Source organism: Nelusetta ayraudi, unplaced genomic scaffold (genome assembly GCF_046127955.1).
Source record: "Nelusetta ayraudi isolate G7.1 ecotype Tasmania unplaced genomic scaffold, CSIRO-AGI_Nayr_v1 ptg000034l, whole genome shotgun sequence".
Taxonomy (NCBI): Eukaryota; Metazoa; Chordata; class Actinopteri; order Tetraodontiformes; family Monacanthidae; genus Nelusetta; species Nelusetta ayraudi.
In genome coordinates this window covers 4,282,647-4,303,137 of record NW_027466084.1, presented here as the reverse complement: position 1 = coordinate 4,303,137, position 20,491 = coordinate 4,282,647, and the positions used below count along the sequence as shown (strand labels likewise).

Sequence of the window (20,491 nt, the reverse complement as noted above, 5' to 3'; positions counted from 1 at the left end):
GGTAAAAGTGACCAAAGTCGCCTTGCGGAACCAACTCATTCTGGCAGGTTTGCTCATTAGCAAGTGTTTGCTTCTTTTTCCCAGGCTGGTAAACTGGATCCCCACCTGGTTCTGGACCAGCTGAGGTGCAACGGAGTGCTGGAGGGCATTCGCATTTGCAGACAGGGCTTCCCCAACCGCATCGTCTTCCAGGAGTTCAGGCAGAGGTAACGCTAATGCTTTGCCCCGCTCTCCGACGGACGTCCTTGAGGGGAGGTTCACCCTGGTTGTGTGTGTGTCTCTCTCTCTCTCTCTCTCTCTCTCTCCCCCACCACCACCAGGTATGAAATCCTCACTCCGAACGCCATCCCCAAGGGCTTCATGGATGGAAAGCAGGCCTGCGTGCTCATGGTGCGTTGGCCGTCGGAACTGTACTGTGGTGACGCGCTCCGTCTGCCGCGTGCTTGATGGGTCTCTGTTTCTCCCCGCACCTTTTTAAGATCCAAAGCCTGGAGCTGGATCCCAACCTCTTCCGTATTGGCCAGAGCAAAGTGTTCTTCCGAGCAGGAGTCCTGGCTCACCTGGAGGAGGAGAGGGACATGAAGATCACCGACATCATCATCAGTTTCCAGGCCTGGTGCAGAGGCTACGTGGCCCGCAAGTAAGACCGCGTTGCTCCTTTGGAAATGACGGATATCGAATCCTTCGTAACACCTTTTGAGAACAAAGGCTAATCTAAGATGGGACTTTTCTAAAGGATTAGCACGATTAGCTGTTTCACCACATTTATTTGACCGGGTACAGACACAGGGGAGGGTATCACGCTTAAAATGTTTGAGGTCCACCAAAGTTTTACTTTGCTATTAAAGTGTGCTGCACGCTAATATTGTTTTGTAGAGCCTTTGCTCGGAGGCAGCAGCAGCTGACGGCGATGAAAGTCATCCAAAGAAATTGTGCCGCTTACCTGAAGCTGAGGAACTGGCAGTGGTGGAGGCTCTTCACCAAGGTGAGCTTCAGCCTCCCGCAACCTCAACAAACGCTCAGACTCCCCGCCCGTGGCTTTTCCCAGTTTGCCTAATTACTGGCCTCGCGTGTCAACAGGTGAAGCCCCTGCTGCAAGTCAGCCGGCAGGAGGAGGAGATGATGGCCAAGGATGAAGAGCTGTTCAAGGTGAAGGAGAGGCACGTCCACGCCGAGCAGCAGATCCGGGAGTTGGAGGACAAACAGCAGCAGGTAAACTTCTGTCTTCTCCTCTCTGTTTGACTTGAACTACAGTGTCTGGTCCAGCACTGTGAGTGGCTTTCATGCCGTCATTTGCTTTTTTGCTTGCAGCTGAGCAGTGAGAAGATGGCCCTGCAGGAGCAGCTCCAGGCCGAAACGGAGCTTTGCGCCGAGGCCGAGGAGATGAGAGTCCGTCTGTCCGCCAGGAAGCAGGAGCTGGAGGAGATCCTCCACGATATGGAGGCCCGTTTGGAGGAGGAGGACGAGCGAGTCAATGCCTTGTCGACGGACAAAAAGAAGATGCAGCAGAACATCATTGTTAGTTTGTTTGTCCTTCACCCGTGTCCTCATGGACGGAAGAGGAAATCACGTTTAATCTGCCTCGCCGATGATTTATTTATTTTCTGGTTTGCGCAGGATTTGGAACAACAACTGGATGAGGAGGAAGCAGCGAGGCAGAAGCTCCATCTGGATAAGGTCACTCTGGAGTCTAAAATGAAGAAAATAGAGGATGATGTTATGGTCCTTGACGACCAGAACAACAAACTAAACAAGGTCAGGAAGCCGCGTGTCACTCGGACTTGTTGCTGTCTTTCTGCGGCGACAGCGAGACGTTTCAGGTTTGGATGGAAATGTCAACACGCTGCCGTGGTTGTGAACACAGGAGAAGAAGTTGCTGGAGGAAAGGATTTCCGAGTTCACCACCAACCTGACCGAGGAGGAGGAGAAGTCCAAGAGCCTGCAGAAGCTGAAGACCAAACACGAGGCCATGATCACGGACCTGGAGGGTAGGAAGAGAACGCGAGCTCTGTGGCAATGAGATGATGAATTTTTGCCGAAACGGCGACGAGTCGTTTTCACTGAGTCTGAGCTTCTCACCTTGCATTTCCATCAGACCGCCTGCGCAGGGAGGAGAAGAGCCGCCAAGAGCTGGAAAAGCACCGCCGCAAGCTGGATTGCGAAGTCACCGAGACCAGTGACCAGATCGCAGAGCTGCAGGCACAGATCGCCGAGCTTCGCGCTCAGCTGGCCAAAAAGGAGGAAGAGCTCTTGGCAGCTCTGGCAAGGTCTGAGTTTGACTCGTCTCCTCAGCTGCCATTTGTGTGTTTGTGCACGTCATTTGCTAATACGAATTTAAGAAACCTTTTTCGATTAAAAGGCAAAACAAAAAAAAAAACATGAGGTAGAGTCGGATGTTCCTACAGCTCAACTTCTCTGGAACCCTCGTTTACTGTTTGTCGCCTTGCCTCTCTTTGAAGGATCGAGGAAGAGGCGGCGGGGAAGAACTTGGCCCAGAAAAAGATCCGCGAGCTGGAGGCGCAGCTCTCGGAGCTGCAAGAGGATCTGGACCTGGAGAGGCAGGCCCGAAGCAAGGCGGAGAAACACCGCAGGGATCTGGGAGAAGAGCTGGAGGCCCTCAAGACCGAGCTGGAGGACACTCTCGATTCCACTGCCGCACAGCAGGAGCTGAGGTGCTGAGATCCATCCTGTTGGAAGGATTATATTCCACAGCAGCACTCTAACTCACACTGGAGCGTTTTCTTTGTTTGCCGCCGTTTCCCCTCAGGAGCAAGCGTGAGACGGAGGTGACGCAGCTGAAAAAGACTTTGGACGAAGAAACTCGAGTTCACGAACTGCAGTTGGCGGAAATGAGACAGAAGCACAGCCACGGTTTGGACGAGCTCAACGAGCAGCTGGAGCAGGCCAAGAGGGTAAACTTCATTTCAACCTTTTTTTTTCTTTTTTTTTTCTGTGCCTTTTATTCAACTACTGTTGCAACCCCACCACGTCGTCACCGCGTCTGATTTTTTTTTTTTTCTCTCTCCAATTTAAAAACAAGAGCAAAGTGTCGACGGACAAAGCGAAGCAGGCCCTGGAGTCGGAGAAGAACGAGCTGGTCATCGAGCTGCAGACGCTCTCGCAGAGCAAGGGAGACTCTGAGCAGCGCAGGAAGAAGGCCGAAGCCCTGGTCCAGGAGCTGCAGCTCAAATTCTCAGAGAGCGAACGTCAGAGGCTGGAGTGTGCTGAAAAACTCACCAAAGCGCAGGTACTGTTTTCTTTATGCTAATGGAACCTTGAACTGTTCCCACCAGCAACTTGTGCCCGACACAAGAGAAAACAATTGGTGATCGATTGGTTAACAGAGCTACTTCTGACTTCTGACACCCCCCCCCCCCCTTGCTTTTCCTTTTCCTCAGACCGAGCTGGACGGCGTGAACAGCGTCCTGAGCGAAGTGGAAGTCAAATCCATCAAGGCGACGAAAGACTGCTCAGCTGTGGAGTCCCAGCTGCAGGACGTTCAGGTCAGCATGGCTGTGCACAGTCAGCAGCACTGGAATAGAACTGGAATCATCACCTTTCCTAGAACTCAATCCAACCCAATTTCAGAATTGAATCCAACCCAATTTCAGAATTGAATCCAACCCAATTTCAGAATTGAATCCAACCCATTTTATCCACTATAAAGACTTAAAAAAAAAATGCGTCATCAAGAAGAAAAAAACATAAGTCACACTGGACTATAAGTGGCAAATTTATTTTACAACATCCAAGATCAAGAACAGACATTTCATCTGGAACGGATGATAATAATAATAATAATAATAATTTTAATAATAATGATAATAATGAATATGCAAAATTAATCTGCTCACGAGTCCAACAAGCAAGTTATCTGTAGGCAACTTTACCAAACTCTTGCTCTAATTCCACATCACTGAATCCGTTGGATTCTTCATCCTCGGTGTCACTTCTGATCAACTCGCTCCTCCAGCTCTGGCCATCTTTTCCTTTAAGTCCACCATTAGCGTTCTTTGTTTTCTTCGTTGCAGTATCTTGTGTCTTGCGCTCCAAAGTTCCCTTTTTTTCGCTGCTCGATTACCGTTTTCAGCTGCATGTAATCTGCAGAATGGGATTTTCTTTCTCTTTCTCGGTTGTCTTTAAGCTAATGTGCAAATGATTTCTCATGAATAGCACATAGGGGAGCACGCTCTCGCGGCTCCAGGTGATGTGGGACTTTGGTCGTGTCGGTCAGTGTGAATTAACATATAAGAGCATGTGAAATGATATATTTTCTTTTTTTAATATATACGAGTCGCACGTGACCAGTCAAACTATGAAAAGAAGTGCGACTTATAACCCATTATTTACTGAGGGCTAAATACGAATCTAAAACAAAATGGCTTAACACAAGTGAGGAGTAGTCTCTAACAGTACCTGCTCACAACAGGAACTGCTCCAAGAGGAGACCCGGCAGAAGCTGTCACAGGTCACTAAGCTGCGGCAGCTGGAGGACGAGCAAAACAGCCTAAGGGAACAACTGGAGGAGGAAGAGGAGGCCAAGAAGAATGTGGAGAAGCAGCTTCAAATGGCGCAGGCCCAGGTAGTGAAACGCCCTCAGACGACCGCTCAGATATCGACCCAAGTGCACATATCCTGAGGTTGATCGAGTGTTTGAGTGTCTCACCCCCAACCCCCCCGTTTTGTTTTTTTTTTAATCTCACAGATCGCCGAAATGAGGAAGAAGGTGGAGCAGGACGCGGGTTGCCTGGAGACGGCCGAGGAAGGAAAGAAGAGGTTCCAGAGGGACCTGGAGTCCACCAGCCAGCGCCTGGAGGAGAAATGTGCCGCCTTCGAGAAGTTGGATAAAACCAAGACGCGCATCCAGCAGGAGTTGGACGACCTGGTGGTGGACCAGGACCACCTGCGGCAGATTGTCTCCAACCTGGAAAAGAAGCAGAAGAAGTTTGACCAGGTGAGAGGATGCGTCAATGCAGTGGCTCTCCACGGCACATTTTTTACATTGAAAAAAATCCCATGGACCAAACCACCAACCAGAAATATTACAACGCTTTTTAGCCGAATAATGGCAAGATGCTAGTAGCAATAGATTAGTAATAGTGTGAAACCAGGGAAAGCTGTTTAGATGCAGGAATTGGGGCCCGTTTGGTGGTGAAACTGGAAACATTTCCAAGGGACACCTGACATTTAGAAGAACAATAAGAATGCCTTTATTTTTCCCACATTGGGGACATTTGCATGGTACAGCAGCATATACAGTAGTACAGTAGTGTGCTGCGTCGCAGTGCTGAAAAGCACTGTTGAGGTGAACGCTGGCCGGGCTTGTGGGGGGTGGGCTTGTGGGACTCTGTGATGCAGGATGTTTGACACGGTGATGCGTCTCGGTAGATGCTGGCCGAGGAGAAGAACATATCGGCCCGCTACGCAGAGGAGCGCGACCGGGCCGAGGCCGAGGCCCGCGAGAAGGAGACCCGAGCGCTGGCCCTGACCCGCGAGCTCGATTCCCTGATGGACATCAAGGAAGAGCTGGACCGCAACAACAAGCTGCTGCGGGCCGAGATGGAGGACCTGGTGTCCTCCAAGGACGACGTCGGCAAGAGCGTGAGTTGCGAGATGAAGCGGCGCCGTTTGGCCGCGTCTCCTCGTCTGACAAGTCCTCGCTCATCGCCGCCGCTCAAAAATTCCTCCTTCCTCGTCCACGGCGCCGCCAAATCCAGGTCCACGAACTGGAGAAAGGCAAACGCACCATGGAGCAGCAGCTGGACGAGATGAAGACCCAGCTGGAGGAGCTGGAGGACGAGCTGCAGGCCACCGAGGACGCCAAGCTGCGGCTGGAGGTCAACATGCAGGCCATGAAGGCTCAGTACGAGAGGGACCTGGCCGGCCGCGACGAGATGGGCGAGGAGAAGAAGCGATCGCTGGTCAAACAGGTGATAACCGGGGAACTGAGCCCAGTCTTCGGCGCCAGTGAGATTGCAATAGATGACCGGGGTGGCTGGGTGGACGGGTGGAGGTTTGAAATTTGGGCAAAAGGTCGAGAACTGGAGAATTGGGAGCAAATTTGGCTTAATGTAGAATTCGCAAACAGAAAAACTGTTGTTCTACGTAATCAAGTATGCTTCTAAACGAATTAGAGTTCTATGAGCATGGTGTTGGGTGGAAACAGAGGATTCACAGTTGCAGCCCCTGTGGAGAATATCCAAAGAGAAAAATCTGTTTCTATCAGGTTAGGAAACTGGCAGAAGAAACTGGCTGGGTTAAACAAGAAGGAAATTGTGTTAGTTTGCATATCTCATTTTATCATGTAGCAAGCCATGTAAAAACTTTTTTTTTTTTTTCAAACAAATTTAGCTTCATTACCTCACAGTAAATCATACATTTACCCCGGGAACAACAAACACTTAACTTGCCTGACTGGGTGTCGTCTGCGAGCTCAAATGCAGCGCTCCGACTGCAATGGTGCTGCTGCGGCATCCTGAATTCTGGAAGCCGCTGCTGGGGCTCTGACGCCCGTGCGTCTTGCCAAAGGGACGAGCTCCCAGTCACAGACTGTGAAGGTGAGCCTTGGTGCAAACTTGCCCTCCTCAGGTGCGGGAGATGGAGATGGAGCTGGAGGACGAGAGGAAGCAGCGCTCTGTGGCGGTGGCGTCTCGCAAGAAGCTGGAGCTGGACCTGAAGGAGCTGGAGGCCGGCATCGACATGGCCAACAAGAACCGCGACGAGGCCCTCAAGCAGCTGAAGAAACTCCAGGTGAGCTGCTCGCTGAAGCGCATTGAAGCACATGTTGGACACGTTGAAGCAGCACTTTTGGACTGACGGCCGTGTGTACCTCTCTCTCCATCTCTATTGCTCTATCTCTCTCTCTATCGCTCTGTCTTTACCTCTCTATCGATCTGTCTATCTATCTATGTCTCTATCTCTCCATCTATATGTCGCTCTCTGTCTTTACCTCTATCGATCTGTCTATCTATCTATGTCTCTATCTCTCCATCTATATCTCGCTCTCTGTCTTTACCTCTCTATCGATCTGTCTATCTATCTATGTCTCTATCTCTCCATCTATATGTCGCTCTCTGTCTTTACCTCTATCGATCTGTCTATCTATCTATGTCTCTATCTCTCCATCTATATGTCGCTCTCTGTCTTTACCTCTATCGATCTGTCTATCTATCTATGTCTCTATCTCTCCATCTATATCTTGCTCTCTGTCTTTACCTCTCTATTGATCTGTTTCTACCCACCTATCGATCTATCTCTATATATCTGTCCCTCTATTTTTTTGTCTCCATCTATATATCTCTCTATTGCTCTCTCTTTCTGTCTATATCTCTATCTCTCCATCTATCTGTCGCTCTATCTCTCTCTCTCTCTTTACCTATCTATCGCTCGCTCCCTCTCCATCTCTGTCTATCTCTATATATCGCTCTATCTCAATTTCTCTCTCTATCTCTATTTTTTTTGTCTATCTCTATATCTCTCTATCTCCCCATATTTCTGTCTCTCTCTCAGGCCCAGATGAAAGAGCTCATCAGGGAACTGGAAGACACTCGCATGTCTCGGGATGAGATCCTGGCTCAGAGCAAGGAGAACGAGAAGAAGTTGAAAGGCATGGAGGCCGACATGCTGCAGATGCAGGAGGTCAGTGGTGTCGTCCTGCAGTCCCCAACCTTCTTTTGTGCCACGAACTGACCAGCTCGTCCACAACTTTATTAGCGGCATCCTCTTAACATCACGACAGCATCTTAACGTGAATAAAACAAGTGGCCTCCAAAGGTCTGCTGGTCTTTCAATGCAGTGTGTAGAAGCAGTTTTGACGCCGTCATTGCCTCATTAGAGAGCCGGTCACTGCATGTTATCCAGAGTGGGCTTCGTGTGTCCGAATCGCCAGTCGAGATAAAACCTGTTGTTTAACTACGACTCCTGTTAAATGCAGCTTTCTTGCCTTCTTCCCAAAGACCTTTGTTCTCACACTTTTTGCTAGCTAGCTAGCTGGCTAGCAAAATGTGGTTTTAATTTTGGCCGTAACGTATCACATGACAGAGACGAGCGCCTTGACCTGGGTCAGGAGTTGAGCCGTAGACGGATGTAATGGAGAGAATCTTGTCATTTTTCAAAATAAAACATCTTTCCGGTTCAGATAACAAATAAAGCGGAAGTAATGCAAGTTTTTTGTTTTTTTTTTCTGTTCAGACTGGTTGGTCTGCTCTCCGAACTTCTCCGAGCTTTCATTTGCCCTTGGTTTGACTCGTTCAATTCACCGCGCTCTCCCTCTCTCTCTCTCTCCCTCCTTCCTTTCTTTATCTGTGTGCAGGAGTTGGCAGCGGCGGAGCGAGTCAAGAGACAAGCTCAGCAGGAGAGGGACGAGCTGCAGGACGAGATCAACAACCAGGCTTCCAAGAAGTAAGAAAAAACGTTTCTGAATGGAGCGCAAATTTGAATCGCCCCGTTTCCCACGTTGCCTTAACCCCACCCCCCTGAACTGTCCTCAGCGCTCAGGTGGTGGAGGAGAGGAGGCGGCTGGAAGCTCGCATCGCCCAGCTGGAGGAGGAGCTGGAGGAGGAGCAGTGCAACACTGAGCTGGTCAACGACAGGCTGAAGAAGGCCACGTTGCAGGTCGGTCCACACCGATGTTGTGTAGACATCTCAACTGGTGAAGTCGCAAGCACTTCAGATTTATTCCATAAAAATCAAAACGCTAGCCCAATTTGTCTCATGTTAAGTAAATGATTGAAACTATTGAATTGAATTGAATTGTGTGTCCTGCAAAATAAGTGCCCAACGTTTTTTCTTTAAATATATGTGTGTATCTGTATCTGTAGCTCTGTGTGCTTTCTCAAATAAAAATAAAAAAATCAATTCATTTTTTTTTTCCATTAGACTGATCAGATGAACGTGGAGCTGACAGCAGAGCGCAGCGTCTGCCAGCGTGTGGAAGGAGCCCGGGCCCAGATGGAGCGCCAGAACAAGGAGCTGAAGCTCAGGCTGGGAGAGCTGGAGGCAACCGTCAAGTCCAAGTACAAGGCCAACATGGCCGCCCTGGAGGCCAAGATCGCCCAGCTGGAGGAGCAGCTCGACATGGAGACCAGGTGACGAGTCTTACCGCAGAGGCCCGGCGGGGGGGGGGGGGTGGGCGGAGACGCTCGGGTTGTTTTTACTCCACTTCAAACTCCACTTAAAACTTGGAGCGCAAAAAATGTCTTCAGGATACTGATAACGGAGTCTGTTTTTCCGGACCAGTCAAAACATTGATTGTCGAGCCCGACCCGAGCCCGCTTCATTTTTCTACAGGAGCAAATCTGAAATACCAGACAGTTTGCAAGCGTGATCATTCTGCCAGTTTGTAGTAGAATTATCAATTATAACTTTATTTGGAACGATTTAAGAGTAAAATGAAACATTTTCAGATGATATTTCAAAGTAAATACAAAGAACTAACAGAGAACCAGCACGCAAAGAAGTGTGCCTACATGCAACTTGCATCCAACACCAGTTGGAGTCGATTAACTTGATGCGCCGCTGTGCAGAACAGACAGGCGGGTTATTTTCAGGCTGGATTGCAAGGTTACTTAGAATAAAAACGGTTCTAGTCTTCTTTTGCTATTCTAATTAAAAGTGTGTAATATTTTGAGATTTTGAAGAAGAAACAGCGACATCTAGTGGTCACGTTTTAGATTGCTGCGTCTTTCACTCTCCCTCCGTGTGTGTGTGTGTGTGTGTGTGTGTGTGTGTGTGTGTGTGTGTGTGTGTGTGTGTGTGTGTGTGTGTGTGTGTGTGTGTGTGTGTTCCATTATTAGAGTAGAAAAACAAATTATTTTATTGTACGGCGATTATACACTTTTATTAATGTATATTAGGCTTTCACCAATCTAAAAATCATATATCAAGCCAAATATTACACACTGGACCCTTTTAAGAACTCCATACCACCAACTCAAACAAAACCTTAACGTTGTAATTGAGACTCCAAATGACCGTGTGTTGTGTTCTTGTCTCAGGGAGAGGCAGACTGCCACCAAGCTGGTGAGGCGCACGGAGAAGAAGCTGAAGGAGGTCATCCTGCAGGTGGACGACGAGCGGCGCATCGCGGAGCAGCACAAGGACCAGGTCAGAGGGTTTCCCCTGTCTGCTTCATATACAGCAAACTTGAGCTTGTGAAAGATGGGTGGTGGTGGTGGTGGGAGGGGTCTTCTTAACTTGTTGCCATCCCTCGACACCAGACTGCAGTCCTCATATCGAATGCGATCTGTGTCAAAAAAATAAAAAATAAAAAATTCCAGGCGGACAAGTTGAACTCCCGCATGAAGCAGCTGAAGCGGCAGCTGGAGGAGGCTGAAGAGGAGGCCCAGAGGGCCAACGCCAACCGAAGGAAGCTCCAGAGGGAACTGGAGGACGCCACCGAGTCGGCCGATGCCATGAACCGCGAAGTCAGCTCCCTCAAGAGCAAGCTCAGGTACTTCCTCGTCGTTTCCTTCCAACAGCCCCGACCTCCAGCCACCTCCTGTCATTGTCTTCCAGCCTTCCCACTCCAAGAGAAAGAGTATTCACATTCTGAACTTAACTCAAAGCATAGATACTTGTGTGTGTGTATATATAAAAATATATATATATCTGGTAAAAGTAAATGTACTGATTCAACACCTTTACTCAAGTAAGTAAGAAAGTACAGGCTCTGAAATGTACTGAAGTAAAAATGTTTTTTTTGTCCTTTATGAAAAAAAATTCATTGTTGATAATTTTGGAGAAAAAAAATGATGAAGTTGTGACAGAATAACCCTGGACTGAACTGGTCAGGGGTCCAGTATGAGAATCTGGATCATTTTGAACAGCTTTCCTTCTCTCAACACTCTAGGTTTTTATTTCTTTCCTTTTTCAACTGCAGCACAACCAAACTGTAATCAATAATAGTTATTCACAGTGTCAACATCCCATAATGTCTCACTGGTCATAAAAATAACTAATGTTATTTTCTACATTTCTATTTTTCTCTGTACTGAAACCTAGAGGAACAGTGACGCCAAAGCCGACGTCCTTTAAAATAATGTAAAACTAAAATCAGTGAACAACTTTGAACCCAATTTGTATCTTTAAAAGAATTTTAAACAAGTCTTTTGTAACAAGTAGAAGGTACAAATATGTCTGTAATGTAGGGAGTAAAGGTCGTCAGAGAAATTAACAGTCCAGTAAAGTGCAGACACTAGAAAAACCTACTGAATCCAAGCCACCAAGTGCTTGCGCTTGGTGGCTCAGCCGCCTCTGAGGCTCATGCGCCCGTTTGCCTTTTCCAGGCGCGACCTTCCCTTCACCGTGCGCCGCACCGTGGTCCGCCTGGAGAGCGACGAAGAGAGTGAAGCCAAGAGCGAGACGTCCGAGCCCAAACCCGAGTGATCGGCCGGAGCGACGCCACGCCGCTCCTCTTCTTCCTCCTCCTCCTCTTCCTCAGTCCTCCACAGACAGACCCAAATTGGCACGCGTGATCGCTAAAAAACCTCGTAAAAGTATCTTCTCCAACATGAGGGGCCGAGAGAGGGCAGCGATTGGCCGAGTCCTCTTGGTCCGTGTAACGCTGACAATCTATGCATTCTTAAAACACACACACCGACACACACTGGGAGTTTAGTTAACCACGACAATCGCCATCCTAACGCACACCTCTTTTTTTTTGGGCCAATTTTTTTTGTTTGGTTTTGTTTGGTTTCACTAATTATTTTTCATTCTCTGGGAAAATAAAATAAAAAAACATATATATTTTTGTAAGGAAACATTCCAGTTCTAATAGTCCTGATAAAGGATCTATTTTTCTAAATTGAACTACAGGAGAATAAAATAAAAGAAGTCGTATGGATAAGTGAAGATGGAATAATGGAAGGGGACCAAAGTTAATATCTCAATCTATAAAATAGTATTTTATGCAGACTTTTTTTTTTTTTAACGGTTAAGAATGGAAGTGCTTCATGTTTCTTACGCTCGCGCTCGCGCTTCAGTTTATTACCAATGGTTATCCGCTAAAATGTATTTGCCAGTTTTTAGTCGCAGCTAGTGAACAGGACTACGCTTTTGATGCGTCATTGATGAACGCGTTAAAAAAAAAAGAAAAATACATCTGAAGTTTGGTTTTCAAGGAACAATTTGAGACTCTAATAAGGCATTTAATGAAGACTGTGCTGAAATTTCCTAATTTTGCACTGAGACGGAGAGAGGAAGAAAAAAAAAAAACACTTGCGCCTCGATATGATAAGCCACTGCTTTTGTTTATTTTGTGGAGTCATTGATGGAAAAGGCTTTGGAAAACTGCACATCTGCCAATTCTCACACCTTAAACGGAGAGGAATCTTTGAGGGCATGATGATTGGAGAACTTTTTTTTTTCTTTTTTTTCCTGGTTATGCTTTTGCATTTTATTTTTTCAAACTTAAATCATTATTATCAGTGTTTTTGTTGACATTCAATGTAAACGTTAAAGGGGGTGGTGTTAGCAGCTCATCGTGCGGACAGCGCACTGTATTCCCGGAGCACAGCCTGTTGAAAGAAGTATTCGCTGCTGTTGCCATTTGCTAAGCAGAAAAAGAATTGTAAAACGTCACTGTCATTTATCCACACTCTGCTCCGGTTGGTTGCACGAGAAGCTGGTGGAGTGTCTTCGTTCCAGATGCTACGTTTGGGAAGGTGACGACCCCTCGCAGGTTGTGCTCAGGGACGGCTTTAGCTTCACACTCCTGGGATGTGGAAAAAATAAATGGTTAACTTGGTTGACAACAAAAAAAAAATCCCAAAAAAAACAAAACTGCATCTCCAACTATTTGTATCATTTACCTGTCTGCACCTTTGGAATGGAAATCATCTGAAATGTTGGTGGTATCACGATTAAAGAGGCTTTCTAACTGATGATCTTGTGTCTGCTTTTGCTGTTTTTTTTTAAGGAAAAGTGTCTGAAAATGGTAGTGAGATCCGCACTGTTTGCATGGTTTAGAGCAGTCGTGGCCAGACTACAGTCTGGGGGGGAAGGGGGGGTGGGGGGCAGCCTGCTAAAGCTTTTTATTTCGGCTCGCTGAACTTGGAAGAAATGTTATTAATAGTAAGTAATAAAATGAATATTTGAACCCATTTGTTTCAGCAAGAGTCATTTAAAAAAATAAATAAATAAAAAAGCGAAATACTGTGGGGCTTCAAAGATGCACATTTTGTTGTAAAAAAATATTTTTTCCTCCCTTGTGAGGTGCGTCACCAAAGCACTCCAGGAGAACATTTTTTTTTTTTTTTTTTGTCGTTCATTTTGTTTGTTTGTCAAACAAAAAGAACATACGTCGTACAAACAACAACAATATTGTTACAGTTGAAAGAAGAAAGATATTTGTTTACACCAGGCCTTCATCTCTTCAATTAAATCAATAAAAACAGCTGCTACATGGTCTCAGGAGCTAGAAGGTCATGTCTTGCGTTTTTTACCCAGCAGAGGGGAGTCATGCCTCGCTTTCAGTGAACTGTTACATCTCGATATCGTCGTCGCAGCCCCACTATTTTTCTTATTAGTTTGCGACGGTCGACAGCTTTCATCATGTCTTTTGCAGAAAAACAAAATTAATGTTTTTTTTTGTTGTTTTTTTTTAAATATATATATATACATATATATATATATTTTTTTTTTTTTTTTTTTTTTTTTTTTTGTATTATTGTAAAAGTAATCAATCATCAGTGGCGGATTATCTAAAATGTGATTTAGAGACTATTTGTTGTCTCTTGATTTCATGCCGTCGTACTTTAACCTTTTTCACATCAGACTTTACCAACCGTATCTAACTATTGTAAGTTTTGATATAACGATTAACTTTTTAACCATTATTTATGCCATTTTTGGGGTGTGCGCGCGCCCGTTTCTAGACCAATCGCTGATTCCCGTTGGGTGACGTTTTGCCTCACCCAGCGCCTCACCTATCTGATCAACCAATCACGTGCCGGGGAGTCTTATGTGGGCGGGGTTTCCTCGCCGTCTCGTAAGTTAGTACGTCGTCAAACCGGAACCGGCCAGTTTCTGATGCTGTAGGGCGACTTGAGGCGAGCTCGGAGACGAAACGAACATCTTCCGTCACAACATCTGTATTTTTCTTTAGGCTTACACACTGCCAAACTTTATTTTTGTACCCATTGAGCTGTTTAGTTCAAATCCGTTGTGGACGCACTGTGGGTTTTGCTCGCCACCCAAAACACTCACTTCGTGATATGAGCAACGATTCTGTCAAACTGCAGACGGTAAGCGACGAGGGAGGGGGGACTCGTGGAAAGATGCTGCTTGCTATATATATATATACATATATATATATATATATATATATATACATATATATATATATATATATATATATATATATATATATATATATATATATATATATATATATATATATATATATATACATATATACATATATATATATATATATACATATATATATATATACACATATATATTGAAGTATATGTACGCACAGGAGCAAGTACTTCCTCAAGCAGTTAGGAGAGAGTGCAAGATAGCGATTTAGAAAATACATCCATATGTTGTTGGTGCCACTGTTGTTAACATCCTGAAGGTCCACTTGAATGTCCTTAAAGTCAAATGTGTTCTGACAAGAACGGACTGAGCAGCTGGATTTGTATGCATGCATGTATGTATGTATGTATGTATGTATGTATGTATGTATGTATGGTACAGGAGAAAGGAGAAACGCCAATCAAAATGTAGTGCAAAAGAGACGGAAAATGATATTAATTAAAAAGTATGTATGTATGTATCAATGTAACTGTGTGTATCTCTCCACCCAGAATTTATTTGGTTTCCATTCACGTGTTACTAATAGACTAGCTTGTCAATGGCAGTGTCACGATTCCTTTGGCATAATGAGCTGCACGTCGTCAGCCGGGTGATCACTCACAAGAGGCATCCACTCAGCCATGTGACCTATTTATTTAGTTCTCTCTCTCTCACACACACTCTCTCTCCCCGTCTGTGCACATCACCTCCACTCTGAAAGCCATGAAACTTTTTCCTTTCTTTTCTTTTAAATTTCAGATGAACAGACGGGGCTGAGGCTCCATAGAAAAAGAACCAGAGGAACAAAGAACAAAGGAGAAAAAAAGTCCCAAGAACTATGGAGCTGTCGCTGGTATGTCTTCCAGTCTGTTTTACGCAGAATTAGTCAGATGACATGCAGTACATGTTGATTTTTTTTTTTTTTCTCCCCCTAGTCTTTCCTGATTAGATTAGTAGCAGAATCACAACCTCTCAAAAAGTTCCAGACTATGCTGCCTCTACAATAGCAGCAGCTGAACATGTTCATGACCGGTTTTACACTCCCTCCTGACCGGTCACAAATGATTACAGGGTTGTAGATAAATTGTAGAACGGCAAGTTGGGCCAAATGTGTTATGTCACAGTTAGTGACTCTTAAATTCAGTGTGCACATTACGTAAAATAAAGTTAAAATCAAATATTAAATGCTGGTTTGTCCGGCACAGTGAGTTCCAAATGAATTCAATTACATTTTTTTTAAATAAAATTAATTTTTGTTTTATTTGTAGTACCCTAATTTCACTTTTAAGAAAGTTTTATTTATTTATTTATTTTTTGTATTTGTATCATTTGGTGTGTTGACTTTTTATTTCTAAATGTACGGTATAAATGTGTGAAAAGAAGGCGTTTAGGTTTTGCTGCTACAACACAAATGACTGTGAAGCAGGTTAATGATATTTAACTAACTCTGCTTACTCAGCTTGCGACAATTTGTTAACTTTATGCTCTTCAGGTGCCAACTGCTGAAAAAAACAGCCCATAATTTTGCATCATTTTAAAACCTTGTACTTGATAATGCCATTGCTATTTAGATGCTGTAAATTCAATGATTTTTAAGTTCTAGTTTTTTTTTTGTTCTCTTTTTATTTTTTATTTATTTTATTTATTTTTGTCTTTTGCCTCCAAGCCTCATCCGGCCATCAAAGCCTTCATGTGCGGCTCCTTCAGTGGAACCTGCTCCACTCTGCTGTTTCAGCCTCTGGACCTCATCAAGACCCGTCTGCAGACACTGCAGAGCAGCGTGCAGCCGGGGTGAGTGAGTCTTCAAGCGTGCACGTGCGTAGACGCGCACGCACACACTAAGCCTCTCCTATGCTGGGTTTTTCTCCCCCGACAGTGTGGGCCGAGTGGGGATGGTGACGGTGGTTCTGAGCGTGGTGAAGACGGAGCGGCTGCTGGGGCTGTGGAAGGGCATGTCACCGGTCAGAGCGCTCTCTTCTGTCCTCCCACACCTTCACCCTGACCAGCCCAGTGCTGGCTCTGTGCGCGCGTGTCCCTTTCCTGTTTTCGGGGGTTTTGAGTCTTGTTCTTTTTTTTCTTTTTTTTTCCCATTTGCTCCTCCAGTCATTTGCCAGGACCATTCCAGGAGTGGGCATCTACTTCAGTACCTACTACTCCTTGAAGCAGCACTTCTTTCAGGACAGAAGCCCCAGAGCTGTGGAGGCCATGCTGCTCGGGGGCGGGGCTCGCTCAGTCGCTGGCGTCTTTATGCTGCCAGTGACCGTCATCAAGACACGCTTTGAAGTGAGTGGTAGGGTGGAGAGATGCGGAGACCTTTAGGGGCTTTTTTTTACTGACGATTATTCACGTGTTATTACTTTCTGCTGACAATTTAATACTCAGAGGTCGGCAATTCCTGATTTCTCTGTAAAACGGAGCCTCTTCTGATTGAACCGTTGAATGAGTTTTACGGTTTTTAAGATTGATGTTAAGGAGCCTATTGTAAGTACTACCCAACAGTGTTGGCGTGTTGTAATCTATTATTAAGTAATCCACTACTGTAGTTAAACTACTCTTTTTTTTTTTTTTTTAGTAACGTGTATTGTAACGGCATTACTGTGGCAAAGCTGAACTGAAATACGTTGAAATCTTTTGCAAGATAAAAATGTCTTTTTATCCACAAAATGTCTGAAATTTAGAAAAACAACAGAAAACAACGATGTCGCAGATTGATGATGCAGCCGCACATGCAACGTCATTGATATGCGACAACGCACCAAAACATGGTGGCGCCAAAAATTGTTCATAGGTGTGTGAGCACTGATTGCAAATTTGACCCTCCGATAAGCGACTTATACAGATCGTATGCAGTTATTGAGGGGCTGGACTAGAATTCCCTGTCACAGACAACAGTGAAAGCTCAAAATGGGGGAATCTTGCTACGTCTCTGTGTAGAGCAGAGAGACAGCAGAAAGATGAATCATATTGCATAACAATCAGGTTTTATCTGACCTCCTCAAGGTCAAAAAATATCAAAAGTGGTTATTTGGTATAATGTTACATCAATAATTGTATGCAAGTTTGAATGGTGATTAAAATGTTTGTCAATATATAAGCTGGAGGCAGAGGTTTTTACATCTTGCTGTCTTTTCAGTATATGGCAGCATGTATATTATGCAGCATATGGTCACATGAGTATACAATGTTAAAAAGATGCCTTTTTCTGTTAATTTCTTAGCAAGGCAATTGCAACTGTTGGCATGCTATTTCAACTAACGTCTTTCTCTGTGTGTGTGTGTGTGTGTGTGTGTGTGTGTGTGTGTGTGTGTGCGTGTGTGTGTGTGTGTGTGTGTGTGTGTGTCTGTGTGTGTGTCTGTGTGTGTGTGTGTGTGTGTGTGTGTGCTCCAGTGTGGCAGGTACAACTACGGGAGTGTGACCGGGGCTCTTCGCAGTGTCTGTCAAACTGAGGGTCCAGCCGCTCTCTACTCCGGCCTGATGGCAACTCTGCTCAGGGATGTTCCCTTCTCTGCCATCTATGTCATGTTCTACAGCCAGACCAAGGCCCTGCTGTCTGAAGGTGAGAGGTCGATCATGGGGAGAACTTAAAATTGAAGGCTTAAAAACACTTGAACTAGGGGTCGGGGGGAAAAAACAAATCGATTCTTAGATTAATCGCGATTTTGACACTGGCAATTATGAATCGATTCACAAATTTAAAGAATTTTTTTTTTTTTATGAGGCTGGAACTCATGTGCGACTGCACTGCAGCGTCGTACCGATGCTTTAAGGTGACGCACTAGATGCACTAGATGATAAATCGCAATTCTCGATTAATCGCGATTAATTGCATCGTAGCCCTCTGAATAGGAATTGAATTGAATCGTCAGGTACCTAGCGATTCCCACGCCTAACTTGAACAACCTTTTCTAATTTTCATATGTCAGCAACAATGTGGACATTATTTCTTTCTTTAATTGAACTATAAAGAGGCCAACACATGTGTCAGAGTTTTGCTTTGAAACTATTCAAGGTATAGAGGAGGAAAGGAAGGAAGCAAGCAGCCAAACTGACATATGAACAAGTCAGGTCATGTAAACCGTGGCACATAAATAACTGAGCCATTCGGATCAATTTTAAAAACATCATGTTGTAATCATACAGCTACCAGAGACAAATCTTCTCCTTTCAATAGAAAAAAAAAATGGATTGTTCATATATCTACAGAAGCGTTGCAAAACTGAAGTTTCTTGAAGTGAATTTTCTACTGCCTCTGTCCCAGAAATGAGCAGGTCTGCCTCGGCGCCCCTGGCTAACTTCAGCTGTGGGGTCCTGGCTGGCATACTGGCCTCTCTGATCACCCAGCCGGCTGATGTGGTGAAGACAAACGTCCAAGTGAAATTACGGTTGAGCACTTCGGAGGCTGTCAGACACATCTACATGGTAACTACCTCACATTTCCTTCACTCAGACCACCCCTTCATAGCCAGCTCTTCCGCCCCAGATTACACATTAGGTAATAGCTGTTTATGATTCCGTCTAATCTCGTCCTTCTTTCTGCGTCAGGAACAAGGGCTGCGGGGTTTCTTCCGAGGGGCCGTGCCACGGGCGCTGAGGAGGACCATGATGGCTGCTATGGCGTGGACAGTGTACGAGCAGATGATGGCCCACGTTGGGTTGAAGTCTTGAAAGGGAAAACTGCTTTAATCGCCGGTCAAAGAGCAGTCGTGGACTGAAGACCGAAATGAAAGAAGAAGCAGGTTCCAGGGGACTGCTTGTCAGTGTATACACTGTATGCAGCAAATACTTTCTGAGATATTGTTTTAAAAGAAAGCAGATGTTTTGCGCTGTATGTAGGATTAACATATTGGGAGAGCTGTGCAGAATTCTTGTACACTATTGCACACTGTGACCTCCCAAAAGACAAAAGCGATATAAACCTTCTTTGCTCAGGACGTCGTCCCAGTTATCTCACTTTCTATGCTAAGCACTTTAACCCCGAGCGGTTGCGTCACAACCTTTTAATCTTGTTAGCATGCAGCTTCAGTGCCATGTGTTCTTTTAATTTTCTAATATTGTGTGTGACATAACATTTGTAAAAAAAAAGTATATAAGTTTATTTGATATATTTTTAATTGCTAAGTGCTATGTGAGAAATGTTTTTTAACAAAAAAAAATAAAATAAAACACTGCAGTGTGACTGTGTGGAAAATTAGCACTTTGTTGATGTGAATCATTGAAAGTCTTGACAATATTTTTCAGACCATTTTTCATAAAATTGCCAAATTGCCAAATTGGAAAGTCTTAACACAAAAGAGATACTATCAGGTTTCGCGTTGCGCTTGGGCAGCTAATTCAGTTGATAATAAGGCAATCAAGAGAAGGTAATTTTCTTATGTAATTTATTGAATGGTCTGATAGCAGTTGGGACTGATTCAAATTTCCAATGAAAATATAGATAACCACTCTCACAGAGACTAAAAGTGTCCCAACCAGTTTAGGTAAAAAATTCAGTGTGTATGTACCCTGACTTTCCCCTCAGCCATGAAACAACAGATACAACAATCTCTTAGTGATTAAGCTGTGCTGAGTGTGGTTCAGGCTCAGCATTTTGCAGCCGACAGCTAGACTATGGAGGCCAAAGACTTACTCTGTTTAGCAGAGATAAGCAGCAGCCCTCATAGGAGGCCATATGAGGGCTTTGGCACCAAAGGCAAAACACAGATTCTGGACCATAGATGTCTGGCTGTTATGTTGAGGAGGGTTAAATATATGTATCAGTCATCAAACTTTAGATTTGATTTTCCTGACTATCACTACATTGCGGTCTCATATTGTGGTGACGTAGCAATAATTGTATTTACCAGAGGCAAATTCCCTGTGCTGTGATGCATGGGCCTAATCAAACAGGAAGAGAATATTATAGCATTCGCCACAGTGACAAAGTGGTGTAAATGTAAAAGAGACCGCAGACAAGGTGTTTCTTTCTTCTTCTTTTTTTGAGGGCAGAAAAGCAGATCAATAGTGACTGACCAACCAGTGTGTTTTTCTTACATTTCCCAGAACACAGTAACAAAACACGCCTAACAAAACATGGCATTTGACCATGTGACATTTCACTCCATCCGCCCTTGGCCCTGCATGCAAAGACACAGCTCTGATGTTTTCACCCGGACACAGCGAAAACGTGTTCTGCCAGGTAAACGGGCCGCGC

At 44.9% G+C, this 20,491-nt stretch overlaps 2 protein-coding genes across 3 annotated transcripts in view; both read left to right on the top strand.

The window, feature by feature from the left end:
* LOC142892419 (myosin-9-like) overlaps positions 1 to 12,881 on the top strand; it is a 32,882-nt gene extending 20,001 nt beyond the window's left edge. For both annotated transcript variants that reach the window (XM_076032592.1, XM_076032591.1), the window contains 25 exons: positions 85 to 206; positions 321 to 390; positions 480 to 640; positions 877 to 985; positions 1,081 to 1,212; positions 1,312 to 1,518; positions 1,618 to 1,755; positions 1,865 to 1,988; positions 2,096 to 2,267; positions 2,460 to 2,672; positions 2,768 to 2,912; positions 3,041 to 3,247; positions 3,399 to 3,503; positions 4,430 to 4,582; positions 4,706 to 4,954; positions 5,389 to 5,601; positions 5,718 to 5,930; positions 6,589 to 6,750; positions 7,510 to 7,638; positions 8,312 to 8,400; positions 8,490 to 8,613; positions 8,878 to 9,086; positions 9,996 to 10,104; positions 10,278 to 10,450; positions 11,286 to 12,881. In XM_076032592.1, coding sequence (XP_075888707.1) covers positions 85 to 206; positions 321 to 390; positions 480 to 640; positions 877 to 985; positions 1,081 to 1,212; positions 1,312 to 1,518; positions 1,618 to 1,755; positions 1,865 to 1,988; positions 2,096 to 2,267; positions 2,460 to 2,672; positions 2,768 to 2,912; positions 3,041 to 3,247; positions 3,399 to 3,503; positions 4,430 to 4,582; positions 4,706 to 4,954; positions 5,389 to 5,601; positions 5,718 to 5,930; positions 6,589 to 6,750; positions 7,510 to 7,638; positions 8,312 to 8,400; positions 8,490 to 8,613; positions 8,878 to 9,086; positions 9,996 to 10,104; positions 10,278 to 10,450; positions 11,286 to 11,385 — 3,828 coding nt within the window. In that variant the 3' untranslated portion in view covers positions 11,386 to 12,881. The remainder of the gene's footprint in view (positions 1 to 84; positions 207 to 320; positions 391 to 479; positions 641 to 876; positions 986 to 1,080; positions 1,213 to 1,311; positions 1,519 to 1,617; positions 1,756 to 1,864; positions 1,989 to 2,095; positions 2,268 to 2,459; positions 2,673 to 2,767; positions 2,913 to 3,040; positions 3,248 to 3,398; positions 3,504 to 4,429; positions 4,583 to 4,705; positions 4,955 to 5,388; positions 5,602 to 5,717; positions 5,931 to 6,588; positions 6,751 to 7,509; positions 7,639 to 8,311; positions 8,401 to 8,489; positions 8,614 to 8,877; positions 9,087 to 9,995; positions 10,105 to 10,277; positions 10,451 to 11,285) is intronic.
* A 2,179-nt stretch (positions 12,882 to 15,060) lies between these two features.
* slc25a38a (solute carrier family 25 member 38a) lies at positions 15,061 to 19,492 on the top strand. The gene is made up of 7 exons (XM_076032579.1): positions 15,061 to 15,154; positions 15,968 to 16,092; positions 16,178 to 16,262; positions 16,405 to 16,584; positions 17,689 to 17,857; positions 18,560 to 18,720; positions 18,844 to 19,492. Exons 1-7 carry the CDS (start codon positions 15,140 to 15,142, stop codon positions 18,964 to 18,966), a joined length of 858 nt encoding a protein of 285 aa, XP_075888694.1. The 5' UTR covers positions 15,061 to 15,139; the 3' UTR covers positions 18,967 to 19,492.
* The last annotated feature ends 999 nt before the right edge of the window (positions 19,493 to 20,491 follow it).